The sequence below is a fragment of the Salvelinus namaycush genome, unplaced genomic scaffold (genome assembly GCF_016432855.1).
Source record: "Salvelinus namaycush isolate Seneca unplaced genomic scaffold, SaNama_1.0 Scaffold632, whole genome shotgun sequence".
In the NCBI taxonomy this organism is placed as follows: Eukaryota; Metazoa; Chordata; class Actinopteri; order Salmoniformes; family Salmonidae; genus Salvelinus; species Salvelinus namaycush.
The window spans coordinates 64,457-87,395 of NW_024061345.1; the positions used below are offsets into that span (position 1 = coordinate 64,457).

At 45.5% G+C, this 22,939-nt stretch overlaps 1 protein-coding gene across 1 annotated transcript in view; it reads left to right on the plus strand.

Annotated features, from left to right (window-relative positions):
- The window catches only part of LOC120042197 (protein unc-13 homolog C-like), a gene marked incomplete at its 3' end in the record, with an annotated part of 129,591 nt that overhangs the window by 49,291 nt on the left and 57,361 nt on the right, over nucleotides 1–22,939 (plus strand). The window contains 7 exon segments of the mRNA XM_038987074.1: nucleotides 3,206–3,347; nucleotides 7,654–7,823; nucleotides 8,609–8,724; nucleotides 8,856–9,019; nucleotides 15,305–15,458; nucleotides 15,728–15,796; nucleotides 21,020–21,109. Coding sequence (XP_038843002.1) covers nucleotides 3,206–3,347; nucleotides 7,654–7,823; nucleotides 8,609–8,724; nucleotides 8,856–9,019; nucleotides 15,305–15,458; nucleotides 15,728–15,796; nucleotides 21,020–21,109 — 905 coding nt within the window.

Here is a 22,939-nt window from a genome sequence, read left to right on the forward strand (position 1 = left end):
GCTGCCGCGGTCATCCCCCCCAGATCACTGACCATTTCGAATCCCACCGTACCTTCTCCGCTGTGCAATCCGGTTTCCGAGCTGGTCATGGGTTCACCTCAACCACGCTCAAGGTACTAAACAATATCATAACCACCATCGATAAAAGACAGTACTGTGCAGCAGGGTTCATCGACCTGACCAAGCCTTTCGACTCTGTCAATCACCGTATTCTTATCGGCAGACTCAATAGCTTTGGTTTCTCAAATGACTGCCTCGCCTGGTTCACCAACTACTTCGCAGACAGAGTTCAGTGTGTCAAATCGTACGGCCTGTTGTCCGGACCTCTGGCAGTCTCTATGGGGGTACCACAGTGTTCAATTCTCGGGCCGACTCTTTTCTCTGTATATATGAATGATGTCGCTCTTGCTGCGGGCGATTCCCTGATCCACCTCTACGCAGACGACACCATTCTGTATACCTCTGGCCCTTCTTTTGACACTGTGTTAACTAACCTCCAAATGAGCTTCAATGCCATACAACACTCCTTACGTGGCCTCCAACTGCTCTAGTAATACCAAATGCATGCTTTTCAACCGTTCACTGCCCGCACTCGCCCGCCCGACTAGCATCACTACTCTGGACGGTTCTGATCTAGAATACGTGGACAACTACAAATACCTAGGTGTCTGGCTAGACTGTAAACTCTCCTTCCAGACTCATATCAAACATCTCCAATCCAAAATCAAATCTAGAATTGGCTTTCTATTTCGCAACAAAGCCTCCTTCACTCATACCGCCAAACTTACCCTAGTAAAACTGACTATCCTACCGATCCTCGACTTTGGCGATGTCATCTACAAAATTGCTTCCAATACTCTACTCAGCAAATTGGATGTAGTCTATCACAGTGCCACCCGTTCTGTTACCAAAGCGCCTTATACCACCCACCACTGCAACCTGTATGCTCTAGTCGGCTGGCCCTCGCTACATATTCGTTGCCAGACCCACTGGCTCCAGGTCATCTATAAGTCTATGCTAGGTAAAGCTCCGCCTTATCTCAGCTCACTGGTCACGATAACAACACCCACCCGTAGCACGCACTCCAGCAGGTATATCTCACTGGTCATCCCCAAAGCCAACACCTCCTTTGGCCGCCTTTCCTTCCAGTTCTCTGCTACCAGTAACTGGAACGAATTGCAAAAATCGCTGAAGTTGGAGACTTTTATTTCCCTCACCAACTTTAAACATCAGCTATCTGAGAAGCTAACCGATCGCTGCAGCTGTACATAGTCCATATGTAAATAGCCCACCCAATCTACTTACCTCATCCCACATAATGTTTTTATTTACTTTTCTGCTCTTTTTCACACCAGTATCACTACTTACACACCATCATCTGCTCATCATCATCTGCTCATCTATCACTCCAGTGTAAATCTGCTAAATTGTAATTACTTCGCTACTATGGCCTATTTATTGCCTTACCTCCTCATGCCAATTGCACACACTGTATATATACTTTTTTTTCTGTTATGTTATTGACTGTATGCGTGTTTATTCCATGTGTAACTCTGTGTTGTTGTTTCTGTCGCACTGCTTTGCTTTATCTTGGCCAGGTCACAGTTGTAAATGAGAACTTGTTCTCAACTCGCTTACCTGGTTAAATAAAGGTGAAATAAAACAGGTTATGTCTTGGGAAGAGAAGGTGTTACTAATGTATTACTGTATTCCACAATTGCTTGTTTTGTAGCAATTGCTTGTTTTATCACATTAACTTAGCCAAACTACTAGAATTTTAACAACCAGGAAATGGAAGAGTGATTTCTGCATATTCCACCTTTAACACATCACACGAAATGGATGACGTAGTACACAATTGGATGATGTAATACACAAAAAACGGGGACCTGTTTTGGCTCGTGAACACCACTTTCAAAACTGCTGGCTGAAATGATACAGATGTTCAGGAGTGCATCTTTAAGTGCTGTGTCTTTAATAAGACATCTCAGTCTTATTCCCCCATAAAAAAACAGAAGTGCACTTGTTTTTTCCTACTAGCACTGACTCTACTGATAACTTTTTTATTGAGGAACAATGTATTTACAAAGACTGTGATATGTGGTTGTCTCAACAAGCTATTTTAAGATTAACGTAAGTCACTCTGGATAAGAGTGTCTGCTAAATAATTTTTAAAAAGCATTTAAATGTAATGTGTGTGCGTGTGTGTGTGTGTGTGTGTGCTCATGCATGGTCATGTGCGATGGTGGTGGACTGGTCTCTCTTAGGTATCTGTCTGTTGGCGAGGCAGATATTCACTGCTTCCCCAACAAACAGATTGGCTATACTGGAGACAAGTTTACATGGCTATGGTACCTATACATAAGACATAGGACAAGGCTCATACTAGTGCATAGCAAGTAATACAGCATTAAACCTGCAGGCTTTACGTGTTACATATATTTGAATATGTATATTATACTGTATATTAGTGCTGGACTGGAACAAAAGCCTCTTAAGTCTTACTGTTGTTATTTCTGTCTCCCCCCGCCTCCCCCACCTCCCCCTACTTCCCCTACTTCCCCTGTCTCCCCTTGTCTTTTCCTGTCTTCCCCTGCTTTCCCCTGTCTCCCCTTGTCTTCCCCTGTCTTCCTCTGCCTTCCCTGTCTCCCCTGTCTCCCCTGTCGCCCCTGCCTTCCCCTGTCTCCCCTTGTCTTCCCCTGTCTTCCTCTGCCTTCCCTGTCTCCCCTGTCTCCCCTGTCGCCCCTGCCTTCCCCTGTCTCCCCTTGTCTTCCCCTGTCTTCCTCTGCCTTCCCTGTCTCCCCTGTCTCCCCTTGTCTTCCCCTGTCTTCCTCTGCCTTCCCTGTCTCCCCTGTCTCCCCTGTCTCCCCTGTTGCCCCTGCCTTCCCCTGTCTTCCCATGTCTCCCATGTCATCCCCTGTCTTCCTCTGTCTCCCCCTGTCTCCCCCTGTCTTCCTATGTCTCCCCTGTTTCCCCCGTCTTCCTCTGCCTTCCCTGTCTCCCCTGCCTTCCCCTGTCTTCCCATGTCTCGCCTGACTCTCCCATCATCCCCTGTCTTCCTCTGTCTTCCCCTACCTTCCTCTGTCTTCCTCTGCCTCCCCCTGTCTTCACTTGTCTTCCCCTGCCTCCCCCTGTCTTCCCTTGTCTTCCCCTGCCTCCCTCTATTCCCCCTGTCTCTCCCTGCCTCCCCCTCTCTCCTCTCCAGTGATGTGTGCCCAGGGTCTGCAGGCCAAGGATAAGACAGGTTCCAGTGACCCCTATGTGACTGTCCAGGTAGGGAAGACCAAACGGCGTACCAAGACCATCTTTGGGAACCTCAACCCTGTCTGGGACGAGAAGTTCTTCTTGTGAGTATGAACATACAGTATATCACTGCTACAGCATTACTACAACCTAAGCCAGTGTACTACAGACTGTATTATAGACGTGGTCCTTTGTGGTGTAGTCGGTTGAGCATGGCACTTGCAACCCGTTGGTATGATTCCCGCTGGGGCCACCCATACATAAAATATATGCACGCATGACCATAAGTCCTGTCCAGGTGGTGTACATGAAGACTGCCTCAGGCTACAGAAACAGGAGGTATGCTCCTACCCTATGGGCCATTCTGGCTCAGACAAGGCTACCTTCTTAAGCTGTAATACAAACACTTTACTCCAGCAGACATTGTTATCACAGACATGTAGAACCTACAACACCAAGAAATGAGGGGAGAGGAGACAGAAAATAATTAAAATGCATTTCACTGAAAAATGTGTTATTGACATGAATATCATCTACAGTGCATTTGGAAAGTATTCAGACCCCTTGACTTTTTCCACCTTTTCCAGCCTTATTCTAAAATGGATTAAATAAATGTTTTTCCTCATCAATCTACACACAATACCCCATAATGACAAAGGGAAAACAGGTTTTTAGAAATGTTTGCACGTTTATTAAAAATAAAAACAGAAATACCTTATTTACATAAGTAGTCAGACCGTTTGTTATGATACCCGAAATTGAGCTCAGGTGCATCCTGTTTCAATTGATCAGTGAGATGTTTCTACAACTTGATTGGAGTCCACTTTTGTGGTAAATTCAATTGATTGGACATGATTTGGAAAGGCACACACTTGTCTATATAAGGTCCCACAGTTGACAGTGCATGTCAGACACAGATCTGGGGAAGGGTACCAAAACATTTCTGCAGCATTGAAGGTGGCCTCCATCATTCTTAAATGGAAAAAGTTTGGAACCACCAAGACTCTTCCTAGAGCTGGCCGCCCGGCCAAGCTGAGCAATCGGGGGAGAAGGGCCTTGGTCAAGGAGGTGACCAAGAACCCGATAGTCACTCTGACAGAGTACCTCTGTGGAGATGAGAGAACCTTCCAGAAGGACAACCATCTCTGCAGCACTCCACCAATCAGACCTTTATGGTAGAGAGGCCAGACGGAAGCCACTCCTCAGTAAAAAACACATGACAGCCCGATTGGAATTTTCCAAAAGGCACCTAAAGGACTCTCAGGCCATGAGAAACAAGATTCTCTGGCCTGATGAAACCAAAATGGAACTCTTTGGCCTGAATGCCAAGCGTCATTTCACCACAGCTTTGAGTGTACAGCTTTGTTTGAGTTTACTGAAAGTATTATGAAGCTAACCCATGTTAGCTCAGGCCCTTTTTAAATAAACAACAACTTCTAAAATGGAGAGGGAACTTTTGAGAATGTGTTGTGCTATGTAGAGATTGACCCATGGTGTCATTAGAAAAGGTATTATGGTTTTAATCTGGCTCTCTGTGAGTCTGAACTCTGAACTCTGAGTGGTGACAGACTGTCATGTTGATTGTGGTGTTGATCATGTTGATTTAAGGTACACAGAGAACCGAGAACTAATGGTATTATCTAAGACCTAACACAACCTAGAACACTGGAATATGGCTTTCTGTAAAACAACAGTATAGCACTATGAACGACACATTTCACATCAACGTCATGAGGCTTTGGGAAGTCTGTTCTAAAGCCAGTATATCCTGTATCTACAGTATCTACAGTATCCTGTATGTACTTAAAGCTGAAATACGCGTAAGGTGGAACAGCACCATTCTTCACCACAGCCACAATTGTTGTTGTTTTTGTTTTGATGACAAAAGAGAAGAACATCATCCAGCATCCTGAACACATTATGTTGCAATACATCCTCTGCTTTCTATGGCGCATGAAGTGATGTGCACTAATGATGTGCACTAATGATGTGCACTAATGTCAGAGACAAGAAAACGTGTTTGTTGTTTGAAATAACTTCATATTTTGTTGTAATATGACCAACGAATGTGGCAGTTTCACCAAGTATGGATTCCAGCTTTAAATAGAGACATACATAGAAAAAGATAAATCAAGCAGCCCATTTCCATAGAAACCATAGCGCTGGCGATTAGAATACCTGTATCTATGAGACAAAGAGGCTTTGTTAGAGCTGCCTTCCACCATGTTCTCTGTATGCTGATGGAGGCACTGTGTGTGTGTGTGTGTGTGTGTGTGTGTGTGTGTTTGTGTGTGTGTGTGTGTGTGTGTGTGTGTGTGTGTGTGTGTGTGTGTGTGTGTGTGCGTGCGTGCGAGAGTATCTACAGTGTTTATGAGAAACCACAGAATGTGACGCAGAGTTACACTGCTCACTCTTGCCTCCTGTGCAAACAAAATGGAGATGGAGAGAGGGAGAGATAGAGAGATGGAGAGTGAGATACAGAGGGAGAGAATAAGAGAGAGAGAGAGAGAGACAGACAGAGAGGGAGAGAAAACAAGAGAGACAGAGAGAGAGAGAGAGAGAGAGAGAGAGACAGACAGAGAGACAGAGAGACAGAGAGGGAGAGAAAACAAGACAGAGAGACAGAGAAAACAAGACAGAGAGACAGAGAGAAAACAAGACAGAGAGACAGAGAGACATCAAGACAGAGAGACAGCAAGACAGAGAGACAGCAAGACAGAGAGACAGTGAGAAAACAAGACAGAGAGACAGAGAGAAAACAAGACAGAGAGAGAAAAGATGTTATCCTCATGCCATGTGACAGGGTCTTGGAATCTTAGCTCTCTGCCTGGCAGGGACATCCATCTGTGGGTGCCACTAACACTCACACAAGCACGCACGCACGCACGCACGCACACACACACACACACACACACACACACACACACACACACACACACACACACACACACACACACACACACACACACACACACACACACACACACAGACACACAGACACACACACACCCTTGGGTGGGGGAACACTAGGGACAGCAGGGTTTCCTAAAGAGAGCCGGTGGGGCAGAATGATGTCAATCCCACCTGACAGACATTCCCCTCTCCTCTCCTCTCCTCTCCTCTCCTCTCCTCTCCTCTCCTCTCCTCTCCTCTCCTCTCCTCTCCTCTCCTCTCCTCTCCTCTCCTCTCCTCTCCTCTCCTTGCCCCTCCCCCCTCTCATCTCCCTCTACTCTCCTCTATTCTTCTCTACTTTACTTTCCTCTTCTCTCCCTCTCCTCTCTGTTCCTCTACTCTCTTTCATTCTCCTCTCTCTCCTCCTTCCAGGTCTTTCATTTCCCACATACATCTAGCGGAGAGGACAACTCCAGACCACTCCCCAGCCTTTGAAGCCCCAATGACAACCCTAACCTAACAGCCACCCACACTATGCCAACCCTAGCCATAACATATGACTGTGACGTGACTACACTGAGTCTCCAGGTCTGTTTGTGCTCCAGGATAGTGTGAGGTCATATCAAGTTAGGTCAGAGCTGCTGCCAGTAGATAAAACAGCTGAGCGGCTCTAGAGAGGATGGGAGGAGGGAGGAAGGAAGAGGGCCACACAGATTTTCACCTTCAAGGGCTTTTTCTAGATTTTTTACAGCTTTTTTTCTCTGATTTAGTCACCCTAATTTGGGCCATCCTACAAGGGTAAAAACGGCAATAACTTTTGAACTAATTATGATGCAGACATGAGGTTTGGACACCCTAAACCAGTGGTTACCAAACGGTCGATCACAATCGACTGGTCGATCTCCAAGGCATTCCTAGTCAATCACCAAACATTTCTGTAAAAAAACAAACAATAAAGCCTTACGTTCCACATGTTTCTATTCCTTTTGCGTTGTAGGCGTCAGATGCACTTGATTCAGCAGCCCTAATGACGGGAAGGGAAAGTGTTCCTATTTTGAACCCTTTCATGTGTCTGAAGGTAGAACTCCGCTTACCCGGCAGGTCCAGAGAGGAAATCAAGTGCACCTACAGGCCTACCGCTGGCCAATAAGATAGTTCAGATCACTGTGTCTGCACAGTTTCCTCGAGCCATAGACTGTAAAAAAAAAAACTTGAACGCACAGCAACGTTGATACTGTGAGAATTCAAAACTGTTAAAACTATGACTAAAGAGACTCAACAAATAGAGTGTGTTTAAGTTGTTATTCAGCACTGTCAATGCTTTTATAATATGTGTGTTCTCCCTACACCCACTCACACTACAACCAGCACTGCAGCTGCAATGAATGACAATAGCAAAGTGGTCTGATAATCATTGTATTTTTATTATAATAGCGACTTGTGTCTTTTTTTAATATTGCCCTAAACTAATTCACTTTACTGGTGCTGTTTTTCTACACATGGTGCTTTGCTGTGCAGTGAGTGTCACAACGCTACAGACCGGATCAAGGTGCGTGTGTGGGATGAGGATGATGACATCAAGTCTCGCATGAAACAACACTTCAAACGAGAGTCGGACGACTTCCTGGGTCAGACCATCATCGAGGTCCGCATGCTCAGTGGGGAGATGGATGTGTGGTACAACCTGGGTATGTTCCAGATCATTCTGCTTCCATGTTCCAGATAAGGCTGGTTCTATGTTCTAGATAAGACTGGTTCTATGTTCTAGAGAATCATATTTCTATGTTCTAGATAATAATGATTATATGTTCCAGATCAGACTGCTTCCATGTTCGAGATAAGACTGGTTCTATGTTCTAGATAAGACTGGTTCTATGTTCCAGAGAATCATGTTTCTATGTTCTAGATAATAATGATTACATGTTCCAGATCAGACTGCTTCCATGTTCTAGAGAATACTGGTTCTATGTTCCAGATCATACTGCTTCCATGTTCTAGATAAGACTGGTTCTATGTTCTAGATTAGACTGGTTCTATGTTCTCTATAAAACTGGTTTTATGTTGTACATTAGACTGGTTATATGTTCTAGATAATAATGTTTCTATGTTCTAGATAATAGTGATTATATGTTCCAGGTCCGACAGCTTCCATGTTCTAGATTAGACTGTTTCTATATTCAAGTTAAGTTTGTTTTTATGTTCTAGATAAGACCGGTACCATTTTCTGGATAAGAGGACTGATGCATCTGGTTCTGTGTTTAAAATAAGAGGACTGATGCATCTGGTTCTGTGTTTAAAATAAGAAGACTGATGCATCTGGTTCTGTGTTCTAGATAAGATAACTGATAAGTATGGTTCTGTGTTCTAGATAAGATAACTGATAAGTCTGGTTCTGTGTTCTAGATAAGAGAACTGATAAGTCTGGTTCTGTGTTCTAGATAAGAGAACTGATAAGTCTGGTTCTGTGTTCTAGATAAGAGAACTGATAAGTCGATGGTGTCGGGAGCCATCAGATTGAAGCTCAACGTGGAGATGAAGGGAGAGGAGAAAGTAGCTCCGCCCCACGGCCAGTACACCTGTTTACATGAGGTAAGACATCTATACTCACCAACTGGTCTGAAGGACTTCTCCACTCTATGGAAACTGTTCCAGGAACTGTCTCCCTCTCTTCCTCTTCTCTCATGTTATTCTCTTCATCCTGTCTTTCTCTCTTCCTTTAGAACCTGTTCCACCACCTGACAGAGGTAAAGAACAGTGGAGCGGTGAAGATCCCAGAGGTGAAAGGAGAGGAGGCGTGGAAGGTCTACTATGACGACGTGTCCCAGGAGATAGTGGACGAGTTCGCCATGAGATACGGAGTAGAGTCCATCTACCAGGCCATGACGTAAGGACGCTCTCTTTCTCTTTCTCCCTCTTTTCTCTCCTCTTGGTTCTCTGAAGGCTTACTGATGTGCTGATGTTATACAGGAAAGCATGCATCTGTGTCCTCAGTGTTAAAACTATAGAATCCATGGATTCAATTTCTATGGTTCAGAGTGTGCATGTGTGAGAGAGAAGGAAGCGCCTGGCTGCCTGTCTCTGTGTGTGTGCGTGTGTGTGTGTGCGCTGCCCGCTCTAAAGCCACCATGGGAATTCACAGGAAGTCATCATGGTTCTCAGTGTTCTCTCTCCACGCTCGCCTCCCGCAAGTGCTTCTGGGTAATCTGGAGGCTAAGAGCACAGTAATGAATTATGCTCCCCAATGTGAGCATCTGTGTGTGTGTGTCTCTCCCTCTCGCTCCCCCTCCCCCTCTCCCTCACGCTCCATCTTTTTTTTATCTCTCTCGCTGTGTTTTGAAAGGCTATTTAATAAATAATTGATATGACTGTCCTTCCAGATAAATGGGCTGCTCATTTTTGAAAACCTTTGAAATGCACCTCAAGTTAACCTTTCCTTGTATCAGTATTAAAATATCTCATATAAAGACCGTGTCCCAAACACCACCCTATTCCCTAATAGGCCTGGTCCCTGGTCAAATGTAGTGCACTATAAAGAGAATAGGGTGCCATTTGGGACACTCACTAACAGTCAATGCCTGACTGTAGAGCAGAATAGATACCTGTTAAGAGGCAGCCTTCTCCTTCTCTCTCACTATTCCCATGACCTACTTAGGTTTAGTTTAATGGATTCAGCTCAGAGAGAGAGGGAGGGAGTGAGGGAGAGAGCGAGAGAGAGGGGGGCGGGGAGTGGGAGATAGAGGAGAGAAAGAGAGAGAGAGTGGGAAAGAGAGATAAAGAGAGGGTGAGAGGGGGGAGATAGAGAGAGAAAGAGTGGGAGGTAGAGAGAGAGAGAGCAAGAGAGAGACAGAGAGAGACAGAGCGAGAGAGAGACAGAGAGAGACAGAGCGAGAGAGAGAGAGAGAGAGACAGAGAGAGAGACAGAGACAGAGAGAGAGAGAGAGAGAGAGAGAGAGAGAGAGAGAGAGAGAGAGAGAGAGAGAGAGAGAGAGAGAGAGAGAGAGAGAGAGAGATGAACCTAGAGAAGAGTCCCCTAAGCAAGCTGGTCCTGGGACTCTGTTCACAAACACAAACAAACCACACATAGCCCCAGGACAGCAACACAGTTAGTCCCAACCAAATCATTAGAAAACAAAAATATAATTACTTGACACATTGGAAATAATTAACAAAGAAACAGAGTACACAGTGGCATAATACCTGACCACTGTGACTGACTGACACAAAATTAAGGAAAGCTTTGACTATGTACTGACTCAGTGAACAAAGCCTTGCTATTGAGAAAGGCCGCCGTAGGAAGACCTGGCTCTCAAGAGAAGACAGGCTATGTGCTCACTGCCCACAAAATGAGGTAGAAACTGACCTGGACTTCCTAACCTCCTGCCAAATGTATGACCACATTAGAGACACGTATTTCGCACAGATTACACAGACCCACAAAGAATTAAAAAACAAATCCAATTTTGATAAACTCCCATATCTATTGGGAGAAATACCACAGTGTGCCATCACAGCAGCACGATTTGTGATCTGTTGCACAAGAAAAGGGCAACCAGTGAAGAACAAACACCATTGTAAATACAACCCATATTTATGTTTATTTATTTTCCCTTTTAACTATTTGCACATTGCTACCACAATGTATATAGACATAATATGACATTTGAAATGTCTTTATTCTTTTGGATCTTTTGTGAGTGTGATGTTTACTGTCAATGTTTTATTGTTTATTTCACTATTGTTGATGATCTATTTCACCTGCTTTAGCAATGTAAACATATGTTTTCCATTCCAATAAAGCCCTTTGAATGTAATTGAATGTAATTGAGTTGAGTGAGAGAGGGGAGAGTTGACCCTGAAGGCCTTCTACAGCAGCTCAGCAGACAGACCTGATCCAAATAGACCTTCTATAATGGATGGACCATCTAAACCACATAGCCCAGCGGTGGCCATCCCTTTGTTTGGGAAGCTATACCCTTCTGGAGGATTTTGCTTCAACCCTACAACAACTAATTCTACTAATCAGTCGCTCCTGAGGACGTTGATTAGCTGAATCTGGTGTTTTACAAGTTTCAACAAATCAGAACTATGTTGCGTAGCATTGCCGTTTCGTAGAAGTGTGTGATTAGCTGAATCAGATGTTTTACAAGTTTCATCAACTCAGGCCTATAGGCATGGACGTGATGTGTTCAGAGTGTGTATGTGTCTCTCTCAGTATATTGGTATTGGAGTGTTACAGTGAACATGATATTGGAGTGTTACAGTGAACATGGTATTGGAGTGTTGCAGTGAACATGGTATTGGAGTGTTACAGTGAACATGGTATTGGAGTGTTACAGTGAACATGGTATTGGAGTGTTACAGTGAACATGATATTGGAGTGTTACAGTGAACATGGTATTGGAGTGTTGCAGTGAACATGGTATTGGAGTGTTGCAGTGAACATGGTATTGGAGTGTTGCAGTGAACATGGTATTGGAGTGTTACAGTGAACATGGTATTGGAGTGTTGCAGTGAACATGGTATTGGAGTGTTACAGTGAACATGGTATTGGAGTGTTGCAGTGAACATGGTATTGGAGTGTTACAGTGAACATGGTATTGGAGTGTTACAGTGAACATGGTATTGGAGTGTTACAGTGAACATGGTATTGGAGTGTTACAGTGAACATGGTATTGGAGTGTTACAGTGAACATGGTATTGGAGTGTTGCAGTGAACATGGTATTGGAGTGTTACAGTGAACATGGTATTGGAGTGTTACAATGAACATGGTATTGGAGTGTTACAGTGAACATGGTATTGGAGTGTTGCAGTGAACATGGTATTGGAGTGTTACAATGAACATGGTATTGGAGTGTTACAGTGAACATGGTATTGGAGTGTTACAGTGAACATGGTATTGGAGTGTTGCAGTGAACATGGTATTGGAGTGTTACAGTGAACATGGTATTGGAGTGTTACAGTGAACATGGTATTGGAGTGTTACAGTGAACATGGTATTGGAGTGTTACAGTGAACATGGTATTGGAGTGTTACAGTGAACATGGTATTGGAGTGTTACAGTGAACATGGTATTGGAGTGTTACAGTGAACATGATATTGGAGTGTTACAGTGAACATGGTATTGGAGTGTTGCAGTGAACATGGTATTGGAGTGTTGCAGTGAACATGGTATTGGAGTGTTGCAGTGAACATGGTATTGGAGTGTTACAGTGAACATGGTATTGGAGTGTTGCAGTGAACATGGTATTGGAGTGTTACAGTGAACATGGTATTGGAGTGTTACAGTGAACATGGTATTGGAGTGTTACAGTGAACATGGTATTGGAGTGTTACAGTGAACATGGTATTGGAGTGTTACAGTGAACATGGTATTGGAGTGTTGCAGTGAACATGGTATTGGAGTGTTACAGTGAACATGGTATTGGAGTGTTACAATGAACATGGTATTGGAGTGTTACAGTGAACATGGTATTGGAGTGTTGCAGTGAACATGGTATTGGAGTGTTACAATGAACATGGTATTGGAGTGTTACAGTGAACATGGTATTGGAGTGTTACAGTGAACATGGTATTGGAGTGTTGCAGTGAACATGGTATTGGAGTGTTACAGTGAACATGGTATTGGAGTGTTACAGTGAACATGGTATTGGAGTGTTACAGTGAACATGGTATTGGAGTGTTACAGTGAACATGGTATTGGAGTGTTACAGTGAACATGGTATTGGAGTGTTACAGTGAACATGGTATTGGAGTGTTACAGTGAACATGGTATTGGAGTGTTACAGTGAATAGCAGCCCATTTGTTTGAGACACAGAGCGGTGACACCTTGGCCATCAGAACTTTGTCTGCATGCGTGCATGTGTGTGTGTGTGTGTTCGGGGGGGCTCAGCCTAGTCGCCTGTCTCTTGTTGCTGGTATTTGGAGCAGCTCCTAAGATCAATGGAGTGAGGGGCGGCATGTTTGTTTGTGTGTGTGTATCGGTTTTAAAGGAACATTACAATTCCATTCAGAGTTTTCTAATCTTCCTGTTATTGACCTTCTAGCTGGTTCCAGACTGCTGGGAATCACATGACAACTAGCAGAATGTGAATGAGCACAGTCTCTCTCTCTCTCTCTTTCTCCCTCTCTCTCTTTCTCCCTCTCTCTCTCTCTACCTACCTCTCTTTCTCCCTCTCTCTCTCTCTACCTACCTCTCTTTCTCCCTCTCTCTCTCTCTACCTACCTCTCTTTCTCCCTCTCTCTCTCTCTACCTACCTCTCTTTCTTTCTCTCTCTCTACCTACCTCTCTTTCTTTCTCTCTCTCTACCTACCTCTCTCTCTCTACCTACCTCTCTCTCTCCCTACCTACCTCTCTCTCTCTACCTACCTCTCTCTCTCTACCTACCTCTCTCTCTCTACCTACCTCTCTCTCTCTCTACCTACCTCTCTACCTACCTACCTCTCTACCTACCTACCTCTCTACCTACCTACCTCTCTACCTACCTACCTCTCTACCTACCTACCTCTCTACCTACCTACCTCTCTACCTCTCTACCTACCTCTCTACCTACCTCTCTACCTCTCTACCTCTCTACCTATCTACCTCTCTCTACATCTCTACCTCTCTACCTCTCTCTACCTCTCTACCTCTCTACCTCTCTCTACCTCTCTCTCAATGTCTCTCTCTCAGTCTCTTTCTCTCTCAGTCTCTTTCTCTCTCAGTCTCTTTCTCTCTCTACCTACCTCTCTTTCTCTCTCAGTCTCTTTCTCTTTCTTTCTCTCTCTCTACCTACCTCTCTTTCTTTCTCTCTCTCTACCTACCTCTCTTTCGTTCTCTCTCTCTACCTACCTCTCTTTCTTTCTCTCTCTCTACCTACCTCTCTTTCTTTCTCTACCTCTCTACCTACCTACCTCTCTACCTACCTACCTACCTACCTACCTCTCTACCTACCTCTCTACCTACCTCTCTACCTACCTCTCTACCTACCTCTCTACCTACCTCTCTACCTACCTCTCTACCTACCTCTCTATCTACCTCTCTACCTCTCTACCTCTCTCTCAATGTCTCTCTCTCAGTCTCTTTCTCTCTCAGTCTCTTTCTCTCTCAGTCTCTTTCTCTCTCAGTCTCTTTCTCTCTCAGTCTCTTTCTCTCTCAGTCTCTTTCTCTTTCTTTCTCTCTCAGTCTCTTTCTCTTTCTTTCTCTCTCTCTACCTACCTCTCTTTCTTTCTCTCTCTCTACCTACCTCTCTTTCTTTCTCTACCTCTACCTACCTCTCTTTCTTTCTCTACCTCTACCTACCTCTCTTTCTTTCTCTACCTCTACCTACCTCTCTTTCTTTCTCTACCTCTACCTACCTCTCTTTCTTTCTCTACCTCTACCTACCTCTCTTTCTTTCTCTACCTCTACCTACCTCTCTTTCTTTCTCTACCTCTACCTACCTCTCTTTCTTTCTCTACCTCTACCTACCTCTCTTTCTTTCTCTACCTCTACCTACCTCTCTTTCTTTCTCTACCTCTACCTACCTCTCTTTCTTTCTCTACCTACCTACCTCTCTTTCTTTCTTTCTTTCTCTACCTACCTCTCTTTCTTTCTTTCTCTACCTACCTCTCTTTCTTTCTTTCTTTCTCTACCTACCTCTCTTTCTTTCTTTCTCTACCTACCTCTCTTTCTTTCTTTCTCTACCTACCTCTCTTTCTTTCTTTCTCTACCTACCTCTCTTTCTTTCTTTCTCTACCTACCTCTCTTTCTTTCTTTCTCTACCTACCTCTCTACCTACCTCTCTTTCTTTCTCTCTCTACCTCTCTCTCTACCTCTCTCTCTACACCTCTCTCTCTACACCTCTCTCTCTACCTCTCTCTACACCTCTCTCTCTACCTCTCTCTACACCTCTCTCTCTACACCTCTCTCTCTACACCTCTCTCTCTACACCTCTCTCTCTCTCTCTCTCTCTCTCTCTCTCTCTCTCTCTCTCTCTCTCTCTCTCTCTCTCTCTCTCTCTCTCATATAATTCCTCTACTAGTTGAATAATCGCCTCCTTCTCATGATCAAAGGAAAGTTACTACTTAAATAACACTTCAAAGAATAGTTAGTGTTTTGGTATTTTAATATCTTTCTCTCTCTCTCCTTACCTCCCTCTCTCCCCCTCTCTTTCCCTTCCTCTCTCTCTCCCTCACCTCTCTCCCCCCAGGCATTTCTCCTGTTTGTCCTCTAAGTACATGTGTCCGGGGGTTCCAGCGGTGATGAGTAATCTGCTAGCCAACATCAACGCCTACTTTGCCCACACCACCACCGTCTCAACCAACATCTCTGCCTCCGACCGCTTCGCTGCATCCAACTTTGGGGTGAGAACACACACGCACGCGCACACACACACACTCATCTACACACACTTCTCAGCTACATTGTTTATGGGCATTTGAAAACATCTGACTGAAATCATTAATATTGATCAGTACTGTAATGTTTTTTGTTTCCTCGTCTACACAATATACTCCACCCTTTGAAATACCCCCCAAAACGAATTTATTAAACTAGAAGTTCAAAGTTAAGTTGAACTCACAGTGTGATTGCTTTACTAACGGAGAAATCTATATATCTGTTTTTCTCACAGAGAGAGAAATTTGTCAAACTTCTAGATCAGCTGCACAACTCTCTGAGGATTGATCTGTCCAAGTACCGGGTTTGTACTCTCTCTGTGTGTGTGTGTGTGTGTGTGTGTGTGTGTGTGTGTGTGTGTGTGTGTGTGTGTGTGTGTGTGTGTGTGTGTGTGTGTGTGTGTGTGTGTGTGTGTGTGTGTGTGTGTGTGTGTGTGTGTGTGTATTGTAGAGTGTTGTAAGACAGTGGGTGTCTATGTATAATAGGATTATCTGTCCAGGGGTTGTACCTAGAGATGAATGGTTGTAATGATTTCTATCTACAGGAGTCCTGTTCACAAGTCCTGTTCACAAGTCCTGTTCACAAGTCCTGTCCACCAGTCCTGTCCACCAGTCCTGTTCACTAGTCCTGTCCACTAGTCCTGTCCACTAGTCCTGTCCACCAGTCCTGTCCACTAGTCCTGTTCACTAGTCCTGTGCCCTAGTTCTGTGCAGTAGTCCTGTGCACTAGTCCTGTGCACTAGTCCTGTCCGCTAGTCCTGTCCACTACACTTGTACACTAGTCATGTCCACTAGTCCTGACCACTAGTCCTGTCCACTAGTCCTGTCCACTAGTCCTGTGCACTAGTCCTGTCCACTAGTCCTGTTCACTAGTCCTGTACACTAGTCATGTCCACTAGTCCTGACCACTAGTCCTGTCCACTAGTCCTGTTCACTAGTCCTGTGCACTAGTCCTGTCCACTAGTCCTGTGCACTAGTCCTGTCCACTAGTCCTGTTCACTAGTCCTGTTCACTAGTCCTGTTCACTAGTCCTGTTCACTAGTCCTGTCCACTAGTCCTGTCCACCAGTCCTGTCCACTAGTCCTGTTCACTAGTCCTGTCCACTAGTCCTGTCCACTAGTCCTGTCCACCAGTCCTGTCCACTAGTCCTGTTCACTAGTCCTGTGCCCTAGTTCTGTGCAGTAGTCCTGTGCACTAGTCCTGTGCACTAGTCCTGTCCGCTAGTCCTGTCCGCTACACTTGTACACTAGTCATGTCCACTAGTCCTGACCACTAGTCCTGTCCACTAGTCCTGTCCACTAGTCCTGTGCACTAGTCCTGTCCACTAGTCCTGTGCACTAGTCCTGTCCACTAGTCCTGTTCACTAGTCCTGTTCACTAGTCCTGTTCACTAGTCCTGTTCACTAGTCCTGTGCACTAGTCCTGTCCACTAGTCCTGTTCACTAGTCCTGTTCACTAGTCCTGTTCACTAGTCCTGTCCACTAGACTTGTACACTAGACCTGACTGTACTGTACTGTCAGTGGTTGAATTGTTGCTGGTGAAATAATGTGACACAAAAAATATTGCTTCCTATGTGGTGATTGTTTTGTCCTTGCTGTTTCTGTGTGTTTCTGTGTGTTTCTGTGTGTTTCTGTGTGTTTCTGTGTGTTTCTGTGTGATTCTGTGAGTTTCTGTGTGTGTCTCCCATTCAATTTCTACTGCAATGTGTGATTATAGAGGTAAAGACAGAGAGCGGGGCAGGTTTTTCACTGTGTGATTATAGAGGTAAAGGCAGAGAGCGGGGCAGGTTTTTCACTGTGTGATTATAGAGGTAAAGACAGAGAGCGGGGCAGGTTTTTCACTGTGCTTGTCTTTTCAGATTGCTGGTGTCGTGTTATTCACACTCTGATTGAAAGCAGTCAGGACATGTCACATTGTTTCTGACTGCTGCCGCTCCCCTTCTGCTCCCACATCAATTCACAGACACACACACACACACACACACACACACACACACACACACACACACACACACACACACACACACACACACACACACACACACACACACACACACACACACACACACACACACACACACACCTCTTGTCATCGTACAGTAATGAGATTCAGATCAGGCCAGTCAGTCTCTCCGCTCGCTCGGCGTATGGATTTCTCCGTAATGATATTCTGAAGCAGATTGAGTTTGCTTTTCTCTAAAACCGAGGGATGAATGGACAGAGAGAGAGTATCCCCCACTCTTTTTAAACGTATTCGTCAGGGGAGTCAGAATATGCAGCGACACAGTGTAACAGCTGATTTGTCCCTCTGTGATGTCCCCTGTCGGGTTCTGCTGTCAGTGATTCACAGCAGGTGCTCAGGGATACAGAGTGTTGTTTCAGACAGTGGACACTTTAAATCGGAGGAGGGGCTCATTGGAATGGCTGGAATGAAATAAATGTAATGGTGATACATTACCATTCACTACTTCTAGGATGTCTATTTAGGCTACATGTTGAAGTAGACATTGAGGGATATAGGTTGTCTATTTAGGGTAGACGTTCAGGCATATGTACATTTAGGGTGAACTGGGGATATAGGATGTAGATTTAGGGTAGACGTTCAGGCATATGTACATTTAGGGTGAACTGGGGATATAGGATGTAGATTTAGGGTAGACGTTCAGGCATATGTACATTTAGGGTGAACTGGGGATATAGGATGTAGATTTAGGGTAGACGTTCAGGCATATGTATATTTAGGGTGAACTGGGGATATAGGATGTAGATTTAGGGTAGACGTTCAGGCATATGTATATTTAGGGTGAACTGGGGATATAGGATGTTGATTTAGGGTAGACGTTCAGGCATATGTACATTTAGGGGGAACTGAGGGATATACGATGTTGATTTAGGGTAGACGTTCAGGCATATGTACATTTAGGGGGAACTGAGGGATATACGATGTTGATTTAGGGTAGACGTTCAGTGCCCTTTGGTTTGCCCTTTGGTTTCCATTGGGCTGTCCATTATTGTTACTATGCCCGTTGGTCGTGTGAGTACCTGTGCTGTGTGTTTTAGCTTTCGTGCCATTGTGGATTGCGCAGATGATTACGGGTTTCGTCCCGTGTGTTAATCATTGTGCGTGTGTGTTATTTTTTCGAGGTACTCCTCGCTCTTTTGTTTGGGTTTCAACCCTGTGTTTTGTATAGTGTTTGTTTGGTCTTCGCCCCTGTGCCTTTACATGGCACGCTGTAATTTGGGTGAAATAAAAAACCTTATTACGCATTCCTGCGTCTGTCTTCTGAATCTCTTCATACCAACGTGTCACATGGTAGAGGCTGAGGGATCTGGAATGTTCATTTAGGTTTCTATGGTGATGGTTTATGGTAGATACTGAGGGATATAGGATGTCTGTTTAGGTTTATATAGTGATGGTTTATGGTAGATACTGAGGGATATAGGATGTCTGTTTAGGTTTATATAGTGATGGTTTATGGTAGATACTGAGGGATATAGGATGTCTGTTTAGGTTTCTATGGTGATGGTTTATGGTAGATACTGAGGGATATAGGATGTCTGTTTAGGTTTCTATGGTGATGGTTTATGGTAGATACTGAGGGATATAGGATGTCTGTTTAGGTTTCTATGGTGATGGTTTATGGTAGATACTGAGGGATATAGGATGTCTGTTTAGGTTTCTATGGTGATGGTTTATGGTAGATACTGAGGGATATAGGATGTCTGTTTAGGTTTATATAGTGATGGTTTATGGTAGATACTGAGGGATATAGGATGTCTGTTTAGGTTTCTATGGTGATGGTTTATGGTAGATACTGAGGGATATAGGATGTCTGTTTAGGTTTATATAGTGATGGTTTATGGTAGATACTGAGGGATATAGGATGTCTGTTTAGGTTTCTATGGTGATGGTTTATGGTAGATACTGAGGGATATAGGATGTCTGTTTAGGTTTCTATGGTGATGGTTTATGGTAGATACTGAGGGATATAGGATTTCTGTTTAGGTAGGATGTTGTTTCAGGGTAGACGTTGAGGTATATAAGATGTCTGTTTTGGGTAGACGTTGAGGTACTGTATTTGGGATGTCTTTTAAGAGTATGGATATTTTATATTAGTTTAGGGTGAATATGTAAGATGTTGTTCTAAGTAAGGACAATTTAGCTGCAAACACAATACACAGTTGAATGATGGTTTAGTGAATGAGTTTTGTCGATGATCAGCGGCTGAGCGGAATTGATGCTTTCATACAGACTTTGAGTCCATGATCATTCTGCATTACTTTTGTGATTGACAGAGAGTTTATGTGCATCCCAAATTGCACCATATTCCCTATGTAGTGCACTACTTTTGATGAGAGCCTTATGGGTCCTGGTCAAAGTAGTGCACTACACAGGGAATAGGGTGCTTTTTGGGATGCACATCTTCTGTTCATTTAGAGTTCATGTTGACTTTATGTAACGGACTCAGTAAAGAATCCACTGACATTTCCTCACCAGCCTACTCTAAAAGATCACTGGCAGTACAGCAAAACCTATTGAGCCCCGAGCAGGCAAAAATCAGAACAGTTCCTCCTCAGATCAGAGCACACAGATATCAGGCCTGTTTTAGACTCTGTCAAACACTGAGTAACAATCTCAGTTATTGGTCTAATGGTTAGGGTTTGGTCTCATTAGGTTTGGTCTCAAAGTTACTTGGGAGGTGTGTGTGTGTGTGTGTGTGTGTGTGTGTGTGTGTGCGTGCGTGCGTGCGTGCCAGTCTGTGGTAAAGAGAAGGGAGGGTGGGGGGCAGTAATGTATAGTTCACCAAGCACCTTTTCTCAGCCTATCAGGGTGCAGGTGCTGAAAGCTCTCCTGTCACGGTGCTCTGAGCATGAATGGAGGTTTCCATCACACAGGGGCTTTAACACTATGACCAGACATCAAACTCCTTTACTGATGATGGCTGGATGTGTCCCATCATCAATATCAATGTGTGAATGAATTATGAGACTGCGTGGGATACAGGGTTGTGAGACGAGTGGCCTTCAGCACCTGATCCCACCTTGAGGGCCGTACCCTACCTAGTTATAATGCTGTATGTTTCCAGGGGGGAATAGACTGCCACTAGCTGCTGTTTCCCTTTGTGAATCTGTTGGGTAGTGTTAGTTAGTTAATAACAGATCTTTATAGCTATTTCTTATTGTCTATGACCCTCGTTTCATTATCCTAATACACACACTGTAGCACTTTGGGATTGTTTTTAGATGAAAAGCGCATTACAAATGAAGAGCTCTATTCAGTCTGTATGGATGAAGCGTTCCAGGTTGCGTGATAGAAATGTAAAGGTCATTTCCCATTGAGCCGACATATGCAGCGTTTACCATGAATACAGTCTCTGTTAACGCGAGAGCATTGCCTTCCAATGTCAATCATGCTGTAACACTTAACTTCAGTGATACAGATTGAATAGAGCCTTAACTGTAGAGAGATGGAGAATGAGAAGGGAGCAGGAGAGAGAGAACCAATCTCTTCATTATTTTCTCCTGCAGGATAATTTCCCAGCTGGTAACCCAGAGCGTCTCCAGGACCTGAAGTCTACTGTGGACCTTCTCACCAGCATCACCTTCTTCAGGATGAAGGTATGTACACACTCTGTGTGTGTGTGTGTGTGTGTGTGTGTGTGTGTGTGTGTGTGTGTGTGTGTGTGTGTGTGTGTGTGTGTGTGTGTGTGTGTGTGTGTGTGTGTGTGTGTGTGTGTGTGTGTGTGTGTGTGTGTGTGTGTGTATGTGTGTGTGTGAGAGACACTCCCAGTTTACTGTAGTAGAAGCATGCCTATCAATCAATTAGCATATTGGTACATTTACTGCTTGCCTTTACAGTGATAGTCTTTAGTGTTTCGTTTGTTTAGTCTGATCCTGTTCGTGCGTTCTTCGTTATATGTAAGTTCACATGTTCAGGTCTGTTGACGTCGTTTGTTGTTTTATATAGTTTTTTCAGTGTTCTTCGTTTCGTCTTCTTTAAAAATAAATCAAACATGTATTCTCCACAAGCTGCGTTTTGGTCCGATCCATGCTCCTCCTCAGACGAGGAGGAGAACAATCGTTACAGAATCACCCACCAACCAAGGACCAAGCAGCGTGGGAGAAAGCAACGGCAGAAATCCCAGGACTTCCTGGACATGGGAGGAGATTTTGAACGGAGAAGGACCCTGGGCACAGGCTGTGGAATATCGCCGCCCCAAAGCTGAGCTGGAGGAAGCGAAAGTTGAGCGGCGGCGATATGAGGAGGCAGCACGGCAGCGCGACAGGTACGAGAGGCAGCCCCAGAATTTTTTTTTTGGGGGGGGGATAGAGAGGAGTGTGGCTAAGCCAGGTAGCAGACCTGAGCGCACTCCTCGTGCTTATCATAAGCAACGCGTTACTGGTCAGGCACCGTGTTATGCGGTTAAGCGCACGGTGTCGCCAGTGCGTGCCCATAGCCCGGTGCGCTATAGGGCAGCCCCCCGAAAGTGTCATGTGAGTGTGGGCATCCAGCCGGGGCGTATTGTGCCTGCTCAGCGCGTCTGGTCTCCGGTACGCAGTTTCGGTCCAGGGTATCCTGCGCCGGCTCTGCGTGCTGTGTCTCCGGGGCGCTGGGAGGGTGCAGTGCGTCCTATGCCTGCGCTCCGCTCGTACCGGGCAAATGTGGGAGTGGAGCCTAAGGGAGAGGTGCGCGTAGTAGGCACTAGATCTCCAGTGCTCATCCACAGCCCGGTTCAACCTGTGCCTGCACTCTGGAGGGTCCGGGCTGGAGTAGTATTCCAGCCTGGGGGAGTGGTGCCAAGGCTGCGCACCAGAGCTCCAGTGCTCCCCCACAGCCCGGTCCTTCAGGTGCCTCCTCTTAACATCAAGCCTCCTGTAGGTCTCTCCAGCCTGGTGGGTCCTGTGGCAGCCCCACGCACCAGGCTGTCTCTCCGTCTCCTCCCTACAGGTGTGCCCGTCTGCCCAGAGCCGCCTGTACTGCCCGTCTGCCCAGAGCCGCCTGCACTGCCCGTCTGCCCAGAGCCGCCTGAACTGCCCGTCTGTCGTGAGCCTTCAAAGCCGCCCGTCTGTCCTGAGCCGCTAGAGCCGTCCGTCAGTCAGGAGCCGCTAGAGCCGTCCGCCAGACAGGAGCCGCTAGAGCCGTCCGCCAGACAGGAGCAGCCAGAGCCGTCTGCCAGACAGGAGCAGCCAGAGCCGCCCGCCAGACAGGAGCAGCCAGAGCCGCCCGCCAGACAGGAGCAGCCAGAGCCGCCCTCCAGACAGGAGCAGCCAGAGCCGCCCGCCAGACAGGAGCAGCCAGTGCCGCCCGCCAGACAGGAGCAGCCAGAGCCGCCCGCCAGACAGGAGCAGCCAGAGCCGCCCGCCAGCCATGACCAGCCAGTGCCGTCAGCCAGCCATGACCAGCCAGAGCCGTCAGCCAGCCATGACCAGCCAGAGCCGTCAGCCAGC